The sequence below is a fragment of the Echinops telfairi genome, unplaced genomic scaffold (assembly GCF_000313985.2).
Source record: "Echinops telfairi isolate 266 unplaced genomic scaffold, ASM31398v2 ScPeMD7_22;HRSCAF=79, whole genome shotgun sequence".
Classification (NCBI taxonomy): domain Eukaryota; kingdom Metazoa; phylum Chordata; class Mammalia; order Afrosoricida; family Tenrecidae; genus Echinops; species Echinops telfairi.
Window position 1 is genome coordinate 7,635,543 of NW_022103919.1, and position 20,311 is coordinate 7,655,853.

A 20,311-nucleotide genomic window follows, 5' to 3' on the forward strand; every position below is an offset into this window, starting at 1 on the left:
TGGGGCGGGGCATGGACAATGATGCTATTATTAAGGGCAATGCAAAAGAAGCTCTAACAAAATACTAATGGTCTCTGATAAAAAACCACCCAGAACTACACCTTATGACTTCCTAATGCTTTGAGAAATTCATCTAACAACGCAGAGTGGAGTCAATGGAAACTCATCATCTTTGATGATTATAATTCATGGGTTTCAAAAAGTAGTTTTTCCTAGTATTCTTTCCCGAGCAAGCAGGAGTCCTGTTGGTATAAAGAATGGCACACGTGGACCCTGGAGTAAGAGTGAAGAGTTTCAAGAAAGAGAGAATTAGAGAAAATGAGTGAGTAAAAATAGTGAGACTCTCTTTTGACCTATTTTGAAGTTGTTTCGGTTTTAAAATATTTTCTACTTTCTTTTGACTGAGGCTTTTCTGTTTGTTAAAAAGAATTCATTCCATATCCATGTCATAGGCAGAGCTAACTTATTACCTGGGATGCCACTACCAATTCACCGAAAGCAGCTTGCCTCTTTACAAAAAAAAATTAAAAAGCAGTCTTTTAAATTGAATTGAAAAGATTCTCTTGAGTGAGCTGTCTTAAAGCTCTGTTTATAACTCATTGTTCAATCGTGGGGCATGGGAAAGGGCATGGGGCAAGTTTTAGTGTGTGTGTGGGAAGGCTTCCCTAAGGTGTTCTTTCTGTAAAAAAAAAAATTGAACTAGGAAAGACACAAGGTCCTATCAATGTTTGAAGGTGAGGTAATGTCCAAGTTCTGGTTGAGAGGCACAGAGATGAGTAGAACACTGTGGACCTTGTGGGGAGATTGCTGTAATTTACTAAACATGCCTCCCAAAGTGAGATAAGGTAGTTAATAGTTGACAGTGGATACTTTCTTGCCTAGCCCTTTGTCCTTGAGCAGGGTTAACCCCACACAGACGCTTCATCTACGTGTTTTTCATTTAGAATGTTGGGAACAGAACATCACTGGATATTTTACTGACAAGGTAAAGGGAGGCAGGACTGTTTAATAACTACATGAGACAGTCTTACTGCCCTGGAACCACATGACATGTAAGTGAGTTCGTCTAGTGTGCACTGTACCTCAGGTAGTTACTGACAATCCCAGGACCCGGGCTAAGAACATTAAGCTGAGAACATGAAGAACAAAGGCACACTGCACTGAGCTCACAATCGGGCCGAGGGCAGAGACCCCGTCATGCGTGCCGTGCCGTGAGAAAGGTGGAGTCTGTCATGTGCTCACACAGAGGCACGAAGGAAGAGCTGTGTGATTCAGCGAAGCGCTGAGGTGTCTTTCAAGGTGAAATGATCTTTAGAGACACACACAACAGGGCCATCTCCTAATTTTCCCTTCAAATACGGGTATTCTGAATGACAGCATCACAACGGCGCTAGAAAATGTCCCGTCCCGTCCCATCGGGAGTGCCAAACAAATGGCAAAAGACCTGCAGCCCCAGCTCTGACCTTTCCTCACCTGCCTTTGTAATTATTGATGTCAAACATCTTCTTTGCTCTGTAGTACACCAGTTTCCAAGGTCGAGCAATGTCTTTGCCTAAAGTAAACATGACAAGTGGTCACACGAGCAGTTTAGAGCATGGCGGAAAATTCAGTCTCATCTAGAAAAGTAACAGAATACGAACTCTTCAAACAACACTCCCCTCCACAGCCCACGCCGTCTCAGGGAGCAGCTGGATAAAGTACCAATTTCCGGGGGGAAGCTTCCAAATCTCACTGCTTTGGATCTAGAGGTCTCAGATCCTGGTCTACCAAATAAGTTTAACATACCGTATATACTCGTGTACAAGCTGAGTTTCCCAGCACATTTTAAAGCGGTTTTTGTGGTAAAATTAGGTGCCTCAGCTGATATTCGGGTAAGCTTAAACTCGAGTACATACAGTAATTTGAAATGAGAATAGTGAAGAAACTGCCCTCCCCCTTTAAATCTGAGATTGTCTTTCAGTCCAAAGTCCCGTATCACTTTCAAATCACCATCTCCAGAGGAGGGCTCCAGTTATTTCAAGGCCCACATATGGCTACATTAAAAGAGCAACAACAAGAAGCTGGAGACGAAGGTGCACATAAGGCTGTGTCGTGTGCAGTGTATACAAAATAAATAATAAAAAAAGAACAAGAAAACAAACCAAAATCATAATTACTACTAAGGAGGCGAGAAGTTAATCATGTCAATTTTCATAAATTCCGTACAATATATGCAGGAGATCTGAATATAGTCCAAATCCCCAAAAGCATAGGTTAGCACTAAGGATACAATTACTCACACCTAAACCATAGCCCACGGCCAACCAGTCGGTTCTGACTCGTAGTAACCCGATAAAAGGTTTCGGAGGCTATAAATCTTTATAGGAGCCAACAGTTGCATTTTTTCCCCAAGGAGTGGCTGGTGGGTTTGAACCACTGACCTTGTGGTTAGCAGTCCAACGTTTACTGGACAGCGCTCCCAGGGCTCCTTCAGGATTACTCACTGCAGCAGTTCACAAGCATTGAAGGCATGTCATGGACTGGGCATTGTACCAGGGACTTTCTTACCATGGGAGACCTCGATGACGTCACTAGGATGCAGATGGGGAAAGAGTGGATTTTCCTCAACTTACCAATGTGCACTCTGAACCCATATTTTCGTTTTAAATTGGTGATCATCGCTTTCTCCTCGGGGTATCTGTCAGTGTGCAGCAGCTTGTCTGCCGTCTCAATCCCCGTCAGGGACAGAAATTCTTGCACGTTTTCCTGTAGCTGTTTATTCTCCTTGCTAGAAAACTTGCCAAATTTAATAGGAACACCTGGTTGGGGAGGGGGAGTATATTATTATGACGATCATTATCAATCATGAACAAAAGTACACCCACCATGTGGCCTTTAACTAGCAATTACAACACAACACACTCTCCCTGCCTTCCTGCCCTAGGAGCGAGTTTCACCCACAAGCCCGACCCCCCCATTCATTCCGTCCTGGCCCAGCCAACCTCTTTCACAGTGATGCTTGGGCCAGGCCTCTCCTCCCAAAGCCTTCCCTGGTCATCCTAGTCCAAAGTCATGGCTCTTTCTGCCTAAACACTTCACAACTTTGATTTAAAATAAATAAAAAGATCACATGGTGCTAAAATATACTTAATCCCCAACTCGCCATCTTATACGCACAACTCAGTGGCAGTAATTATGTTCACCCTGTTGTGCAGCCCGCCACCGTGATCCTCAGCCATGCTTCTCCTTACTCCTCCTCTACCACAGGCAGGGAGAGGAAAACTAGCCCACCTCTTGTTGCTAATCTTAGAGCTCTCATAAAAACTCCGGCCGGGGAAAACGTTGGAAGTACCTGAAGGATGTATCTTGTTAGTGGCTACAGCTTAATCATTCATAAAAGAAAAATCAAGTGCTAGCTACAAATATTCAAGTTCTACAAGCATACCTTGTGCTTTAAATTCTTTAAACCGGTCCAAGTCATCCCGGTACATTCGCTTAATTGAAGTGGCAGCCCTTTCCTTTATATCGGGAATGAATTCTTGAAGTTGTTTCACGGCGGATCCCAAATCCACATCGGAATCATCTGAATTTCTTGAATCCTCAGATAAATAGCTTTCAGGATGCCTAGCAGATTCCAGGTTGCTCTCTTCATCATGTGTAGATTCTAACCTAAGGGAGAAAATGGAGTTGTCCTAAATTCTTTTCAACTCTTTCCTTAAAAGGGCTCTCACCTAGACAACTACAGAGCATTGGGGCTGCAAGGAATCTTGTCATCGTATTTCAGCTACCAGTACACACCTCAGAGGCTGCCTCTACAGAGAGCAAACTTGAGGCTACAAGTTCTATTTCCACGCTATTGGGTTTTTTTAAATCATTTTATTGAGGGCTCGTACAACTCTTATCACAATCCATACATACATCCATTGTGTCAAGCACATTGGTACATTCTTGCCATCCTTATTCTCAAAACATTTTCTTTCTACTTGAGCCCTTGTTATCACCTCCACATTTTATCTCCTCTCTCCCCCACCCTCCCTCCCTCATGAACCCTTGATAATTTATTACTTTTTCATGTCTTACACTGTCAACGTCTCCCTTCACCCACTTTTCTCTTACTCATCCCTCAGGGACGGGGTTATATGTAGATCCTTGTGATCGGTTCCCCCTTTCTCCCCCCACCCTTCCCCTTCCCCTCCTGGTATCGTTACTCTCATTATTGGTCCTGAGGGGTTTATCTGTCGGATTCTGTTTCCAGTTCTGATCTGTACCAGTGTACATCCTCTGGTCTAGCTGGATTTGTAAGGTAGAATTGGGATCACGACTGTGGAGGGGGGAGGAAGCATTAAAGAACTAGAGGAAAGTTGTATGTTTCATCGGTGCTATACTGTACCCTGACTGGCTCGTCTCCTCCCCGCATGCTATTGTTTTTAAACCAAAGCTATAATGTGTAATTGTTTTGTAAAAAACTGTATAACTGTTTTTTTAAACCAAAGCTATAAGCTGTAAGAACTACTGTCATCAAGTCACTTCTGACTATGATCCTATACAGGGCCTCCTGTTGTTTTAGGTTTTATTTAAAAAGATGAGGCAGCCTCATCTTTCTCCAGAGGAACAGCTTTTGGGTTTAATCGCTGGCCTCAAAGATAGCAGTCCAACATGCACCTGACCGACAGCACCACCAAGGCTCCTTTCACCGTTTAAGTAACTCTACAGGGAAAAGCAGACACTCGGCACCATCCCTTGCCACTCTGGGAAGTAACCATTTTTAGCTTTTTATTTTTCTACATCCCACTCCCTGGTTTTCTACTTCCAAGTGTCTACATCTTTGCTTAAAGACTTGAACTGATTTTCTCATCAGTTTAAGGACTCTGCTGGCCCCGCTGCCCCTCACACACCTCTCCTAGACCTTCCCACTGTTATTTTCAAAATCAGCACTCCAGTTTTGCACGAACAGCACTGGGTCGGTATTATCCTTATCAGAGCCATGCACAGCACTAGGCTCCTAGTTGTTTCTGCTGCAGTGAATGACTTCCATTTTTCCCTTTGCTTAGTCTTCAGCGTTAGTATTTGTGTGCTGCTGAATCAATTCCAGCTCCTCAAGGCCCTCGTAGGAGAGAGCAGAACTGCCCCGTGGGGTTTCCGAAACTGTCTTCTCTTTGGGAGCAGGCTGCCTCGTCTTTCTCCAAAGGACTGAGGAGTGGTTAGCAAGAACGTGCTTTACCCAGTGTGCTAGCAGGGCTCCTTCTAGCGGGCTCTTACTGATCACTGATGTCAAACCGTTCCTCATTGTGAGTGTATTGGCAAGACGATCTAGGTAAGACAACGATCAAGTGAAGAATGGGAAGAATATTTATCTCGAGTCTTAGAAACTAAAAAAAAAGTGACTGGGGGAAAAAAAACCTCTTCCTGTATTCATCAGACAGTATAAATAATTATACAAATAATATTTAAACTTCTTCCATTAATAAGAATCCTAATTAAAGTTTTTCTTTCTTTTTTGGGGGTGGGCGTGGGGGGCTGCTCTGTATCACTCTTATGTGCCTAACCCTTTCTTCTCTCTATCTCCATGTAAAACCCACTGCCATCAGGTGAATTCCAACTCACGAGTAGGAAGAGCTGCCCCAGGTTTCTGAGGCTGTAAATAAATGTTTTATCAGAGCAGAAAGCCGCATGGAGTAGCTGATGGGTTCGAACTGCCATACGGGTATTTTCAGTCCAGTGCATCACCCCCTATAACATCAAGGGCTTCCTATCAAACCAAACTCACTACCACTGCGCTCAGTGTGACTCATAGTGACCCCACAGGACAGGGTAGACATATCCCTGAAGGGTTTCCAAGACCGTAACTCATTACAGGAGCAGAAAGCCTCATCTTTTGTACGAGGAATGGCTGGTGGTTTCAAACTGATGACGTTGTGGATTACAGCCCAATGCGTAACCACTATGCAACCAGGGCCCCCTAAGACGCTTTGTCCTTTGTCCTTCTTCTAGACAAAAGACATTGATTTGGGATGTTGAAATTGTCTTTTTCTTAACTTACTGGGGATTTCAGGGCTAGAATAGTTATTCACTGTTGGTTTAAGTTCATTGATGCAGAAATTAAGTGACTTGTCAAGTTTATGCGCTCAGGATGTACTTATTCTGTCCACTGAAGGGTCTATTGCTTTGATTTCTGACATTTAGATGCACGTGCCAAATACCACGGCCAAGGACAGAATGCACGCCAAAAGAACACCGTCAGAAGAGAAAATGCCAGCATTACCTGTGTCCCTCTTCCAGAAGATTCTGTTCTGAAGAGGCCTGGGTTTTCTTCTTTTTAGTCCGGGGATTCACACACTCTTCAATCAAGGTACCTTCCCCTGCCGCAGAATCACCACGTTGCAGGTCTAAGCGTGTGTCCTCGGAGCTACTGCGCATTGAAGAGTCAACACCAGCGCCCAGAGCATTTCCAACAGAAGATCTTCGCTTCCTTTTCTTAGACTTCCTCTTTGTACCACTGAAGTCCGTGACTTCAAGGGCACCACCGACTGGTCCAGAGCCGATCTCCCCCATCTCTTGCGATCCCTCAGGATTCATGTTCTCAAGATGCTCGGGTAACGCCTCCCACCCTGGGTTATTTGAAGTCTTCTTCTTCTTCTTCTTTTTCTTCTTCTTCTTCTTCCCGGTCAATCCCACGTGTTCTGGAGTTTCCCCTTGCAGGTCCGCAGATAGCAGGGGTTCCTGTTGCTGGGACTCCGATGGGTACAGGGCAATGCTCGCACACGGGGTTTCCTGGGAACCACAAGAGGTTTCCGTCCGCTGCCGTTTTCTATGCTTTCTTCTCCTACCGTTCTCATGCAGCCATTCTGCATCATTTGCACACGCCTGAGGAACCGAAGGCAATTCTTCTGCCGCAGGCTCTTGGGCTGGTCTTTGGCCCCTGCTCACATGAACAGAGACACCATTGCCATCCATGCTGAAATCCGCAGATGCGGCCTCGATCTTTCCTTTCCTCACAAGGACATAAGCAACACCGGTCTCCTTGTCCGATTCCAAAGCTCGTTTCCGCTTCTTCTTTTCCTTTTTGGATGTTACAGCAGCCTTCCCCGGCTCGTCACCCATTTGGGATTTGCTCAGAGAAGACGTGCAATGCTGGGTCTTCTTCTTCTTCTTCTTCTTCTTTTCTCTCTCAGTTATTGGGAAAGGCTCGTTCGCTGGGCAGGAGTCCTGCAAGGTTTTGCTGGAAGGCTTCTGATGCCTTTCCGTATCCACGGAATGTTTTTTCTTTTTCTTTTTCTTGCCAATAACTGGAGTGTGGATTTCATATTGCCTTGATTTTCCTTCCATTTCTTCCTACGGTGAAAGGTGACAATGATTTATTGTCGTAAAATATGACAGGGGGAGAGGCTTCAAAAAGTCCCAATGTTAGTTAATACTGTTTCCCCAGGCCCTTTTTGAGGGCCCCGCATCCAGATTACGAAAACCGTTGCTTTTTATGTGTACAATTCAGTGACATTAGTTACAATCACCGTGGTGGGCAACTGTCACCTTGATCTGCATCCACATTTTTCAGCCTTGGTGGCACATGGGGTTAGATGTTGACCTGCTAACCCACCACCTTGGTGGTTTGAAACCACCAGCCGCTCCACGGAGATTTCCCTCCCGTAAAGTTTTACAGCTCGAAACCCACAGGCGCCATTCGACTCTGTGCTCCAGAGTCAGTCGCTATGAGTCCTACGAGTCAGAATCGACTACAAGTCACAGTTTTTCTACCAGAAACTCAGTGCCCCTTCCCTCGAGCAATACCCCCCATTCGTACATGACAATCACCAATAAACTCTGGTCTCGACACTCATCTTCCTGGTACAGATCACTTCGTGTCAGTGGGATCGTACACCAGCTGTCCTTTTGTGTCTGCCAGATTTCCCTCAGCACATTCCCAAGGTTCACCCAGGTTGTATTATGTTTTGGGACATCATTTATCTTTATAGCTGAAAAACACCCCGCTGTACATCGCATTTAGTATCTCCATTCATGACGATGGACAATAGTCCCACCCCCCACCCCCAAAGTATTTTAAGCATTAGCTGTAAGGGGAAAAAATAATAAAAATGTATCACAAGATGGGAGTCACAATTCCATAAAAGAGGATGCTACTCCAAAAACCCCAAACCCACTGCCACCCTACAGGGCAGGGCAGAACCGCCCCTGTGAGTTTCCGAGAGTGTCAGTTTACAGGTGTAGACAGCCCCACCTTTCTAAAGGGTATGATAAGTACATGGCATTCACTTTGTCTGGGTCATCACCCTCATCAGATATAGAAAAAAATTAACAAAAGAGGACCGCAGTGTCCTGCCTGCATGATCAAGCTCAGGTCCACCGCATCAGTGCTGTGCTCTGTGACAAACACACCTTTTTTGGTTCCTCAAACAGGCCACCAGCCTTTCCTTGGCCCAGAATCTTAATAGCTACGGTTCCTGGTACCTGGAGCACTCTATGCTGTCTCCCCACCCCCCACCATCACCTGGCCTGTTAACCTCTTTCAGAGCTTGGCTCAAATATCACTTCCAGAAGAAAGCTTTCCCTGCCTCCTCCAAGTCAGCTCTTCCTGGAATTATATACTTCCATCACAAACTGACTTGTCTTCTGTAGCATTCACTTTAACTGTAACTGAAAGGTATACTAGGTATTTGACATCTTTCACCGAGTAAACCACAGGAGGGAAGGCAATTTATCTTTCTTGCTCCCCCATATTCGCACCACCCTGAAGCCTCGTCCCAGGACATCACTGGAGTGCAGGCTCCATGGTGTGTGTGCATAAACCATCCACTGACTGAAATCAAGCTGCTTCTTTGAGACCTGGGGAGGGGGGGGGCCTTGATAGTGTCTAACAAAGTTAAAATTCTATGACATGTTGAAATAAATAATATTGTGGAGCTTTTAATACAGCTCCTAGTTTCCGTATCCATTTCCTATTCCAGACTCTCCCTCTCCCTCTTGCTCTGTTGCCCCAGGTGGAGACCAATGCAGTGCTTTCCAAGGCCGCTTGCAAGCTTTTGAGACCCCCAGCACTGGACATACTACGAAATTGAGCGGTAGCACTGAACATGTTCTTAGGCTAATTAACCGAAGAGTCCATAAACCCATGACCCAACACCTCAAGGACCCACATCCCATTAAGTCGCCCATAGGCAGCCTCAGTAGCCACCCCTTTCTTTCGGTTGTAGTAAATGATCTATCACACAGCTTTTGGCCCTGGCACCCAGACTTACCAGCTGCCAGTTCCCATCTGTTCCTTTCCTCCCATCATTCTGGTTCGTCTTCACCAAGCTTTCCTTGCTGACTGGCTTATGTTCAAGTACTGCCTCAGTGTTAGCTGTTCACTACGCTCTAAGCGGGTGAGTTAAAGTGAGATCTTTTCCAGTCTTTCTCCCTGTTGCCAAAACGATTCCAGGGAAACAACTCTTTTATCCTGTTTCTGATACTAACTAGCTCTTGAGCTCCAGGTGGGGCGTGTGGGAGAGTTCTAGATCTCAACATTGAGCGTTCACCACACTCAGTGGAAGGTTTGTTTGAGACTGCTAGGTCCTTCATGCCTTGGCAAACTGGGGTGGGACTTGAAAGTTTCCTTTTTTTTTTAGTGCACCCCCAGGTGATCCTGAGGCTGTTTTGTCTAGGATCACACTTTGATTGTAGTTTGAGGCCAGGGCTTGGTAAACTTCCTCTGTCAGGAGCCAAATAGTAAACCTTTGTAGGCTTTAGGAAGCATTTATCCCCTCACAAGTACTCAGCACAGATTACTGTCACAGTATGAAATCAGTCCTTTGAGTGACAAGGCCATGGTTTTTACAGTAAAATACCTAATTTATAAAACAGAGGGCAGGACCCAGGTTGACAGCCTCTAGTCCAGATTCTCCTCTGGATTGAGAACTCTTTCAATAACTTGATGAAAACAATAAACCCTTGCTGTATACCCACCCAATTTCCATGCGTTTCTGAAACTCCTGCCTGTTGAAAAGGTCTATTTCTCTGATTTTCCATTTGGACTACAAATTCTTGAGTATTTCCCCAAGAATTGAGTGTGTGTGAGAGAGGTAGGGGGAAGGTAGGAGGTGGAGACATTTAACAATGGAAAAGAAGCTTACCTCTTAGTACCTTTGCCTGGTTGTGGTTCCTAAATTTGCTGGCTGAGGTTTCTTATTCAACTATACCTGTAAACCAGAGAAGCAATTGGGTCTTTTGTTTCAAAAGGCACTTTTGAAAGTTGTCAGGCCATTTGCATTGATCTCAGTATCCACTCCATCCTGTCCTTAACCAGAACCGCGCTGACTCCAGAACTACTAATGAAAACATTCCACAGCTGCACTGAGCTACCTGTCTCTCTAGCTTGCCTGAGCAGCCACAAGCGTTTTTCACTCATCGGGATCTTCCAGTTGACCCATCGGGTGGGTCCCTCACTCTCCCTCAGTCCCCTGCTGTGCTCATGTCCTCCCTTGTTCACCTCGAACACTAGGGTTCACGGCTAGTGGCTACTGAGCACTTGAAATATGGCTGGTCCAAATAAAGATGTGCTGCGTGTAAAACAAGAGTCCTGGTGGTGCTGTTGGGAAGTGTTGGACTGCTTACCACAAGGTTGGTGGTTCAAATCCACCAGCAGCTCCAAGGGAGGAAGATGACAGGGCCTGTTTCAGTTAGGGTGGCTCTGAGCTGAAACCGACTCAAGGGCAATAGGTAGTAAGTGTAAAGACAGCAGATTTTGCGGACTCAGCACATACAAGGTGAAACACCTCATTCGCGATATTTGCATCTTCTTATCAAATCAAAAGGATAATTTGGCTCGTGGGTTAAATAAAATATGTCACTAATTCCACCTGCTCCTTTAAATGTGTTTTCAAGTGACTGCTTAGCAAATCTTCAATTACATAGGTGGCTTGTGTTCTGTTCCCTTGGGCTAAGCTTACTGCTCAAAACAGCCCACCCTTCCGATCTTCTTCTCTAAACCATGGACTTTGCATCAACAGCATCTGCATCAACTGAGAGTTTGCTAGAAATGCGACAAGGTTCCTACCCAGACCTTACCACACTCCCCAGTTGGTGTGTTTTTAACACGTTGAAGTTTGAGCAGTTGCCCTAGTGACCAAGTTCATTGAGTGTATGAGGGGCCCTCAAAATGTTTGTGGACACTCCCATTATCCCCATGATATCTTGCTCAAAATCCCCCTTGTATTTTCTATCTATTTATTGTGTTCCTCTCCCACTCTTCTTAAATAACCATTTCACACCTCCTTCACTCTCAAATTCTAAAGTTCCTTTCTTCTTTCTCCCTCTCACAGATGATCTTACCGGTCACCTCACATTCTCACACTCATTAGACAACAAATATGTTAACCATGAACTCTAGCAGAACTGCCTACATCTTCCCCAGCCTCTTTTCCTCTCTAGCTACAACCAAAGAACTGGCCCTCTTCTGTCAAAGGCCATTTTCTCCATGTGGGTGCTAGATCCCCACCTCCCTTGCTAATCAGATCCATCAGGTCGCCCAAACTCAGCCTCTTCCCCCTGCACTGGCTCCCTTCTGCCAACTTTAAGATTTTCTTTAAAGATTTTTTAAAAAATATTTCTTAAACCTTACTATTTTCTAACTTTAAAAAAAGGGGAACCCTTTTTCTGGCCTTTAGGGACCACCCAGCTATCCCTTTTTCTCCCCTTTACAGAATTTCTCAAGAGTAAAATGTTTGCCCTTCTCTATCTTTCATCCACTTCTCCACTGAGATGGCTGGAGTGGAACCATTAAATTCAAAAACTCCTTTTCAGATCTTTTAAACAGCAAAGAGCAGCAGGGATTGCTCTTTAACACAGGCTTTCACCTTCCATCAGTTTCTTTTTCAAATACTTCTCAAGCTTTTCCCTCTGATTTCTTAAACACTGTACAGATTTTTAAGCAGATTAAAACAAAACAAAACAAAACAAAAACCACCTCACAGCCACAGAGCTGATTTAGACTAACAGTGATTCTACAGACAGGGTAGAACTGCCCTTTGGGTTTCCCAGGCTGTAAATCTTTACGGGAGTACAAATGGAAAGCCTCGTCTTTCTCTAGAGGAGCGACTAGTGGTTTCAAAGCACTGACCTTGCAGTTAGCAGCAGTTAGCGTGACCCTCTATGTCCTGAATCGGATAACCACTCCCCTGGAAAAACGTGATGCCCCCCTTGTTATTCTTAGGAGAAAATCCAAAAAATCTCTACAGACCGACAAGTACCTTCATGGTTCAGGGAGAATCTAACCAAACGTCCGATTACCGACCCTCTGGTTCCCAAAGGCCCAAACTTACTTCAGTGCCCATGTGATCAAGCCCGGAGCGGCGGCGGCGGCGGCGACACGGAGACGCCAATCGCAATCCTGGAGTCCGCAGGCCAAGGACGGGGTGCCCGGCGGAAAGACCACGGCCTGTCACTGCTCGGTCTGCACAGGCGCCTTTCCTTTCGACCGAAAACACGAACCAAATCACTTCCCGCTTCCCGCCCAGGCCGGCGCCATCTTTCTTCCAACCCGGAAGTGCTGCGACGCTCAGAGCGGAAGTAGTTGCGCGTCACTTCCGCCCCGTGCCGTCTGGGGCCCATGGTCGCGCAGCTACGGAAGGTCGTTTTTGCTGTTTTGTGAAGCGCTCAGACCTGGTGGTGGGTTTCAACCGGTTTGCACAAGTTCTGCGGAACCGATATCTAATTTTTGTAATTTGTGGAAATCACATATTTACATTCCTACCTCTTTTTTTTAACGCTCATCCGCGCAACTGCGTACTCTAAGCACCTGTAGTGATGTTCATTCCGTCGGTAGGTATAACAAATTAGAACTATGCTTGTAATATTTATTCGTTGCATAAAATTCATTATACTTTTAGTGAAAAGCTACATTTTTATTCCCTTGCCTTTACTGCTTCAGTAAACAAACAACGTCAGCAGAAAAAGGACAAACAACCCGAGGGTGACACGCTATCAATTCGTTTCAGCTTTGTGTTATGACCCAGATTCTCATGAGAGATTAGGAGGGAATTGTGCAATTCCTGAAAGTGTTCACAGAGCTAAAAATGTTGTGAGAACAATTGCTGTAAGCTCAGCCGATGCAGAAAGGGATTTTTCAAAGATGAACGTAATATGTTCAGAGAAGGCAGCTGTTTTTAATATATCAAACACAATGACTATTGCTTAATTGATGTACCCTTAAAGGAATAGGATCCTACGCTGTATTAGTCTAGGTATTTTGGAGAAACAAATCCACAGCGACTCATGTATAAGAGAGTTTTATGTAAAGAAAAGGTGCATCACGAAAACATCCCAACCCAATGCTGCCCAAGCCCACAAGTCCAACATTAACCCATTAACCCAACACCAGTCCACAAAGTCCTCCACCTCACAAAACAGAGGCAATGATGCAGACTGCAGGAGGAAAGCTGAGTCAGTGAACGAACAAGCATCTCAGCACTAGCAGGGGTCTCCACACGGATGCTCCAGCACCCAGGGCTGCATCGGGATAGGGCCATGTAGCTTCTTGGGGATGTCTTGTAGGAAGTCAATCTTGCAAGCTGAAGCAGGGAACTGCTAAGGCAGCTGCACCCGGTGCAACTATCACAAAACAAAAGAGACCGGAGAACTAGAAAGGCGAGGCTTCACCACCCATTTATCCCTCTGCCTTTCAACCAGCCCCACATGTGATTATCAGCCAGGCTGGCACAATTAACTAACTCATACGCCTACAGTGAAAATATCAGTAAGGATATCACACAGCCAACAATGTTTAGATAAAAGGGAAGAATATTGCAAGTGAGGATGCCAATCAGAAAGCAATATGGAAATAACAGTTTTATTGTGTTTTTGTCAGGTATTCTTTAATATTTTTCATTAATATTTTAAAACTGTCATCTAGTTTTGAGTTCCTCGTCTACTGTTCTTACTTAAATGGTTACTGTATGAAATAATAACCACCTTTGGGTCCATCTTTTTTTATACTTGAAATGGTCATTAGAGCAGTGAGCTGGTTGGTCAATTTTTTAAATCCCATCACTGACCCAAATATATATTGCTATCAAATGGATTCTAGTTTAAAAGTAACCAGTAAGGACAGAATAAAACTACCCCGAAGTTTCCGAGGCTGTAAATCCTTACTTCTGCCACATCTTTCTCCTGGGGCTGCTGACCTTTGGCTACCTCCCTAGGGCACTCACCACTCACCAGACCCAAACTCAACTACCAGGGAGTCCATGCTGACTCACAGCGACCCTATGGGACAAGGGGGGTGGAACTTCCCAGCGGGTTTCCCAGCCTATAACTCTTTATGGGAGTAGAAAGCCTCATCTTTCTTCTTTGGAGGAGCTGATGGTTTTGAACTATTGATCTTGAGGTTAGTAGCCCATCAGGGCTGCTATTACTCCATGAGGCTCCTCAAATGAAGGAAATATAGGACAGAATTCTTTCATTATGCATTATACTAGTTCTTGTATGCATTCAATTTATTCAACAAATGTTCACTGAGCTCCTTCTACAGTCCAAGAGGAGCAGTATCGTAAGGTCCCTAAACTGGTGTAGACAGCTAACAAATCAAGCAGGATAATTTTGGGTTATCCTATGAGGAAAATAAAATAGGGCAAGTGATGGATCGTGACTGGTGATAGTGGATACTACTGTCTTTATGGAAGAGAAAGCTCTCTGGGAAAGTGACGTAACCACACGAGTTGTGAGAGAAGGAAATCCTTATATTTAACATGAGTGTTAGCATTCAATCCTATAACAACTCTCTATTTAGTTTTTTTTTAATTGTTTTATTAGGGGCTCATACAACTCTTATCACAGTCCATACATACATCAATCGTGTAAAGCACATTTGTACATTCATTGCCCTCATCATTCTCAAAACATTTGTTCTCCACCTAAGCCCCTGGCATCAGTTCCTCATTTTTCCCCTTCCTCCCCTCTATTTAGTTTTTTTAAATTATATATATATTTTTAAATTACTGAATATATTTCAAAATATTTTCGTTAGAAAAACACTGCTCATGTTGTTACAACCATGATTTTCAGCAATCATTAATCAAGACAATATAATTGTATTCAGAGTATAATTATTTGCTTATTAAAATGAATATGAACTAATGGAATAATAAAATTACTGAATCTATTTCAAAATATTTTAAATTAATTATTTTAAGGTCATTTTATTGAGGGCTCTTACAACTTGTTACAATCCATACATCAATTGTATCAGACATATTTGTACATATATTGCCGTTGTTCTTTTCTAGACATTTATTTTCTATTGAACCCTTGGAATCCACCCTCCCCACCACCCTCATGACTCCTTGATAGATCATAGATTGTTATTATTTTCATATCTCACATCGACCACTGTCTCCCTTCCCCTCTGGTTTCTGTTCTTCCCCCTGGAGGAGTGTGTGTGGTAATGTGCCATTCATTGCGATCGATACCCCCCTTCCTCTCCTCCTCTCCCCTGTTTCCCCCTACCCTTTTGGTATCGCTCTTCCCATTCCTATTCCTGGGTTCTGTGTGTTGTAAGCTTTATCTCTTGCTTATACCTATGTACATGTTCCGGTCCAGTCCAGAGTGGGAAGCAGCACTGGGGTCATGACAGTGGGGGGTAAGGAAGCCTCAAGGAACCAGAGGTATATCGTGTGATCCATCGGTGCTCTACTGCATCCTTATTGACTCATCCACTCCCTGCGACCCCTCTGTGGAAGGATCTTCCATTGTCTACTGATGGGCTTTGGGTTTCTGCTCCCACGCTCCTCATTCTCACCAACACATTTTTGCTGTTTGTTTATTGTCTGTTATGAATCTTATGATACCTGTTACCCGGTCCTGATGACACATCATGATCGCACTGGCTGGTGTGGTTCTTCCATGTGAGCTTGTTGCTTCATTGTTGGATGGCCGCTTGTTTAGCTTCAAGCCTTTAAGACTCCAGATGCTATATCTTTTAGTAGCCGGGCACCATCTGTTGTCTTTACCACATCTGCTTATGCACCCATTTTGTCTTCAGTGATCATGTGTGAGGGGGGGGTGAGCATGAGGGAGGGTACGAGCTGAGGCCCAAGGCCCATCCACAGCCTCAGTGTATTGCCTTATAAATATATTTATATAGGCCAATACCTCTGTTTTTATGGATTGATGTGTTTACATAAGTACACACCTTTGTTAATACCTCTATCTATAGCTTCGCTTCCTAGAGCTTTTCTCTGTTTCCTTTTGCCTCCTCCTGCCCCACCATCACATTCCCCCTTCTTCCACCTCTTAGTGCTTCCTCTCAGCTAGATTGGCATTGCTTTAATACCCACAGGATCTCTACAACCTTCTAGATGTTGGTTTTAATTCCCTGGTTGTTCCCCTGTCTATGGCATTGCTCACTTCCCACCCCTCCTTCTCCTAAGACCCTCTGGGACTGTTGGCCCTGTTGCTTTTCCCTGAGCTTGCTTCCCAAGTCTGTCTCATATAAGTAGGCAAACCAGCAATGTCCTTAGTCCAAACAATAAGAAAACAACAAATGTGCTTGACACAATCGATGTATGTATGGATAAGAGTTGTATGAGCCTCCAATAAAATGATTAAAAAAAAACAAAACAAAAGGTTGAAAAGAAAAGGAGAGAAAAAAAGAAAAAAAACAAATAAACAAAACCATCCATAGTTCCAGGTCTGTCCGCTGGCCTTTATGAATCCCTACCCCCTGGTGCTGGGGGAGTTAATTATATTTTTATCGCGATATATTTTGCATATCATACAATTTAATCATTTCATCATATTAAGAAGAGAGTTGTGCAATCTCACCATAATTTCAGATCATTTTCTTCTTGAACTCATTATCATCAGGTCCCTATTTCCCCCATTCCCCTAATTTATTTTTATTTTTTTTAATATTCTCTGAAGAATGTATTGCAAACTAAGTGTCGTAGGCCACAAGGGGAAAAAGAGGGACTATGTACAGCCTTACAGGAAACAGGCAGGGAGCTGAGGAGGACCAAGATGAGTCCAGGGCCTTGATGAGCACATTCCTGGGGGAGGGGGCCCTCGCATCCCTGGGGGAGGTGGTGGCATCCCTGAAGGGGGCATGCCCATTGGAGTCCCCTGTCCAGGGGGGATGCCCATTGGGAGACCCATTGGAGGCCTCATACCAGGAGGTGGGCCTATCATGCCCTGGGCCCATAGGTGGTGAAGGACCTACATGGCCGGGTAGATACTGGGTTGGGGCCCCTGCAATACTGGTTATGGCAGCAGCAGTGCATCTTCCTTGGGGAGTCATCACCTGTTGGGATGGACCCCAACTCCACGGACCGGACCAGCAAGTCCTGCAGGAGCTTGGGGCATTGGAACACCTACCTGCTGGAATTCCTCTGCCAGCTGCCCTACCGATCCCTGGGCCTCCAGCAGCTCCAGCAAGTGGGACTCAGGCAATGCCGGTATCTTCGGGAGGAGGCCCCTCCACAGTCATCGAGACCTGGCTCTCTCCTCGAAGCAGCGCCAGGCCAAGGACTTGCTTCTCTTCTCTTTCTGCTCCCTTAGCGTTCTTTGGCTCGATCTTCCGGAACTCATCACAGTCACAGAGGATCAAGTTCATGTATTTGTCGAACGCCTTGAAGGTGCCAAAGAAGATGCGACCATCTTGCAAGATGCATCTCATCCTGGAGTCAATGTACTGCAGCATCTTGCTGCTCTTGCCGACAGTCATGTGGGCGCCTTTGATGGCTCAGATTCTCCCCAGATTTGCCTCAGCAGAGGCCTAGATGGCCCTCCAGAATTGGATTCCTGCCCCCATGCCCCTAATTTTTAATAGTTCCACTTTGTGGGTGAGAAAATTGAGGCTTACAGTCACATTTCCAAGTTGACTATTACAGCTTACCCAGGATTCAAACGTATGCTCTATCCACTATTCCACTATCCGGTCCTTTGATGCACTAGCCTGACTTCATCCACGTGAGCTGCCAAGTGGCTTTGATGAAAAAGTGTATGTGATACTCTGGGAGTGAACTGGCTGAAGAAGCCGTGAGCACCCAGGCATCACCACACAAGTGCTGATCAAGACCTTGGACGAGCTATTGGAAGCCTTATTTTTAGTCTGGCTGATCTGTAAGTGTGGTGGGGGTATTGTCCACTTTTGATGTGCAAGGCTTGGAAGTTCAGGCTTGGCTTTGGTGCAGAATGCTCTGGGGTAAGTGGATATTTTCACATGCAATGAAGATGATCGTGGTGGATGAGTGACCCCTAAGCTGGAGTAGGGCTTAGAGACCATCCAGTCTAGGGGTCCCAGAAACACTTTGGCAGTCACGGAGAGGCTTTGTTTTGGAGTGCAGATTCCCAACGATGCATGTGGGCTGCACATTAGACACTATCATTGTCTAACCTTAAAACGTTTGAAAATGATGACGTCATTGTTGCCAAGTTCAAGAATGTTCTTGTTCTTAGTAAGTGCATGCTGAAGTATTTAGTGTCAAATGTGATATTGTCCGCAGGTACTTTCAAACAATTCATCAATCTCAGAGACAACTCCGTGACAAAGAGGAAGTCAGTGTGGCGAGTGGTAAGGAGGGCTTCATTGCAGTGAAAGCCATATGGATTTCCCTGTACTTTTGGTGGTGTGGTGAGTTCCTTCATCTGTCTCTTCTAGCCACAGTCCTCGTAACTTCCATCAAACAACGGGGCCAAACTGGGTGCATTTTCTACCCTTCTGATCGATCTGGGTAGAAGAAGGTAGAGGAAGATGCTGAAAGGATTCAGTTGTGGTGGTTAACAGAGCTAATTGTGATTGTAAAAGCTTGGAATTCTAACATTTGGGTTGGTCGGTTCTGCCACTCTGCAGGACATAAAATGAACCATCTCAGAAAGGGATGGTTGATCTCACGGCCATGAAGAAAGAGGAGGCAGGAGGGGAGCATGCCTTTTGGACCCTGAGATCCCTGCCCATTGAACCTCTTTCCAGGAACAGAAAGCTGTGGCACTAAAGCAGCAGCAGGATGGAGAGTCAGAGGAGGAGACGGTGCCTCCAGACGCTTAATTGGGGAACAGGGTTTACTGACTCTAGGAGTTAGAGCTGAGCACCTTCAGGTTGAGGCTGATGGAGTAGCGTGCCCTTTGGGCATTTATCAGCAGCCCCAGAAGAGCTTTGTACCATTGTCTGATAAAGGCAGAGGCTAAGGAGCCACATGGCAGAGAGGCCAAGAATCAGAGAGAGGCTTGCCTGGCTGTCCTCTCTGAAGAGCTCTCTTGAGCATTTCTGATCCTGAATTTAAACCTATTAACTTCCCTAATAAAATCCATATGCCTGACTTCTGTGTAACTATTTCAATGACTTATCAAACCTAACTGAGAAGTAGAGAGAGTGCTGTGAGAGGGATGGTTGGTGTCAGAAAGTTGGAGAGTGGTCCTTAAGTCTGACCTCTACCTCATCGGTGTGGGAAACTGAGAGCCAGGACGAATTTTCTATGGCCATAGTAAAAGAGTCTGGGAGTCAGACTCTGGGGGAGGCAGGCCATCACTTTCGTGAGTTGGAGATGAATCCCAGTCGCATTCTCCTGACTAAAAATCTTCCCTACAATATCTCCCATAACAGGTACTTAAAGATGTTTATATTGAGCACATGGCTGCTCTCTAGTATGCTCAGAGGCTATCAGACCCTATTGACTATCTTCTGATAAGGATCATAGATTGGTCCCCTGGAGAAGAGCTCAGGGAAACCTAAGGTCAAGCCAGCTCGGGGATGACCAAGGTTAAGCCACCATCTTAACTCTGTTATGTATGTGCCTTCCTGTCATGTGTACCTCTAGTACATCCCCTTCCTGTTAATGTATGTGTTTACTGGGGTTTGCTAGCCCAAGACTGTATAAGCCTGTGGGAGAATACATTAGCTTGCTCTCTGGTTCTGGTCTCACTGGAATAGGTGAGCCCTTGCATGCCTTGTCTGATGTTTCTTTAATTTACCCTTCAACTACAAACTGCTCCTTAGGACCCATTTGGTTGTGGAGACTGGGCCCCTACACATAGGAATTGGCCTTTGACTGATGTTCAGTTGGATTTGCTCTCCTCTCTGGTGATGTCAGAAGGAGCCCTGGTGGTGTAGTGGGTTATGTGTTGAGCTGTTGCCAACAAGGTCAGCAGTTCGAACCCACCAGTCACTCTGTGGGAGAAAATTGAGGCTTTCGGCTCCCATAAAGAATGACAGCCTTGGAAACCCATCCAGCTACTTCCACTCTATTGGAATGGTCTTGATGACACTGAGTTTGGTTTGGTTGGTCAATCCAGCTCAGGGATGTCCGGAGAGGTCAGGTACTCCCTCCATTCCATTTTTTTTAATTTTTTT

General features: G+C 45.1%; 1 protein-coding gene and 1 pseudogene across 3 annotated transcripts in view; both read right to left on the reverse strand.

Annotated features, from left to right (window-relative positions):
- The window catches only part of TTF1 (transcription termination factor 1), a 36,388-nt gene extending 23,922 nt beyond the window's left edge, over positions 1-12,466 (reverse strand). For 2 of the 3 annotated variants that reach the window (XM_030885129.2, XM_045288590.1), the window contains exons 1-5: positions 12,291-12,466; positions 6,242-7,311; positions 3,425-3,648; positions 2,613-2,798; positions 1,474-1,552 (exon numbers count right to left, since the gene is read on the reverse strand). In XM_030885129.2, the coding sequence (XP_030740989.2) occupies positions 1,474-1,552; positions 2,613-2,798; positions 3,425-3,648; positions 6,242-7,311; positions 12,291-12,302 (1,571 nt within the window). In that variant the 5' untranslated portion in view covers positions 12,303-12,466. Of the gene's footprint in view, positions 1-1,473; positions 1,553-2,612; positions 2,799-3,424; positions 3,649-6,241; positions 7,312-10,103; positions 10,170-12,290 lie in introns of all 3 variants that reach the window. The other variant, XM_045288589.1, reaches the window with a different exon arrangement.
- A 4,481-nt stretch (positions 12,467-16,947) lies between these two features.
- LOC101656108 lies at positions 16,948-17,686 on the reverse strand (annotated as a pseudogene).
- Positions 17,687-20,311: the final 2,625 nt, after the last annotated feature.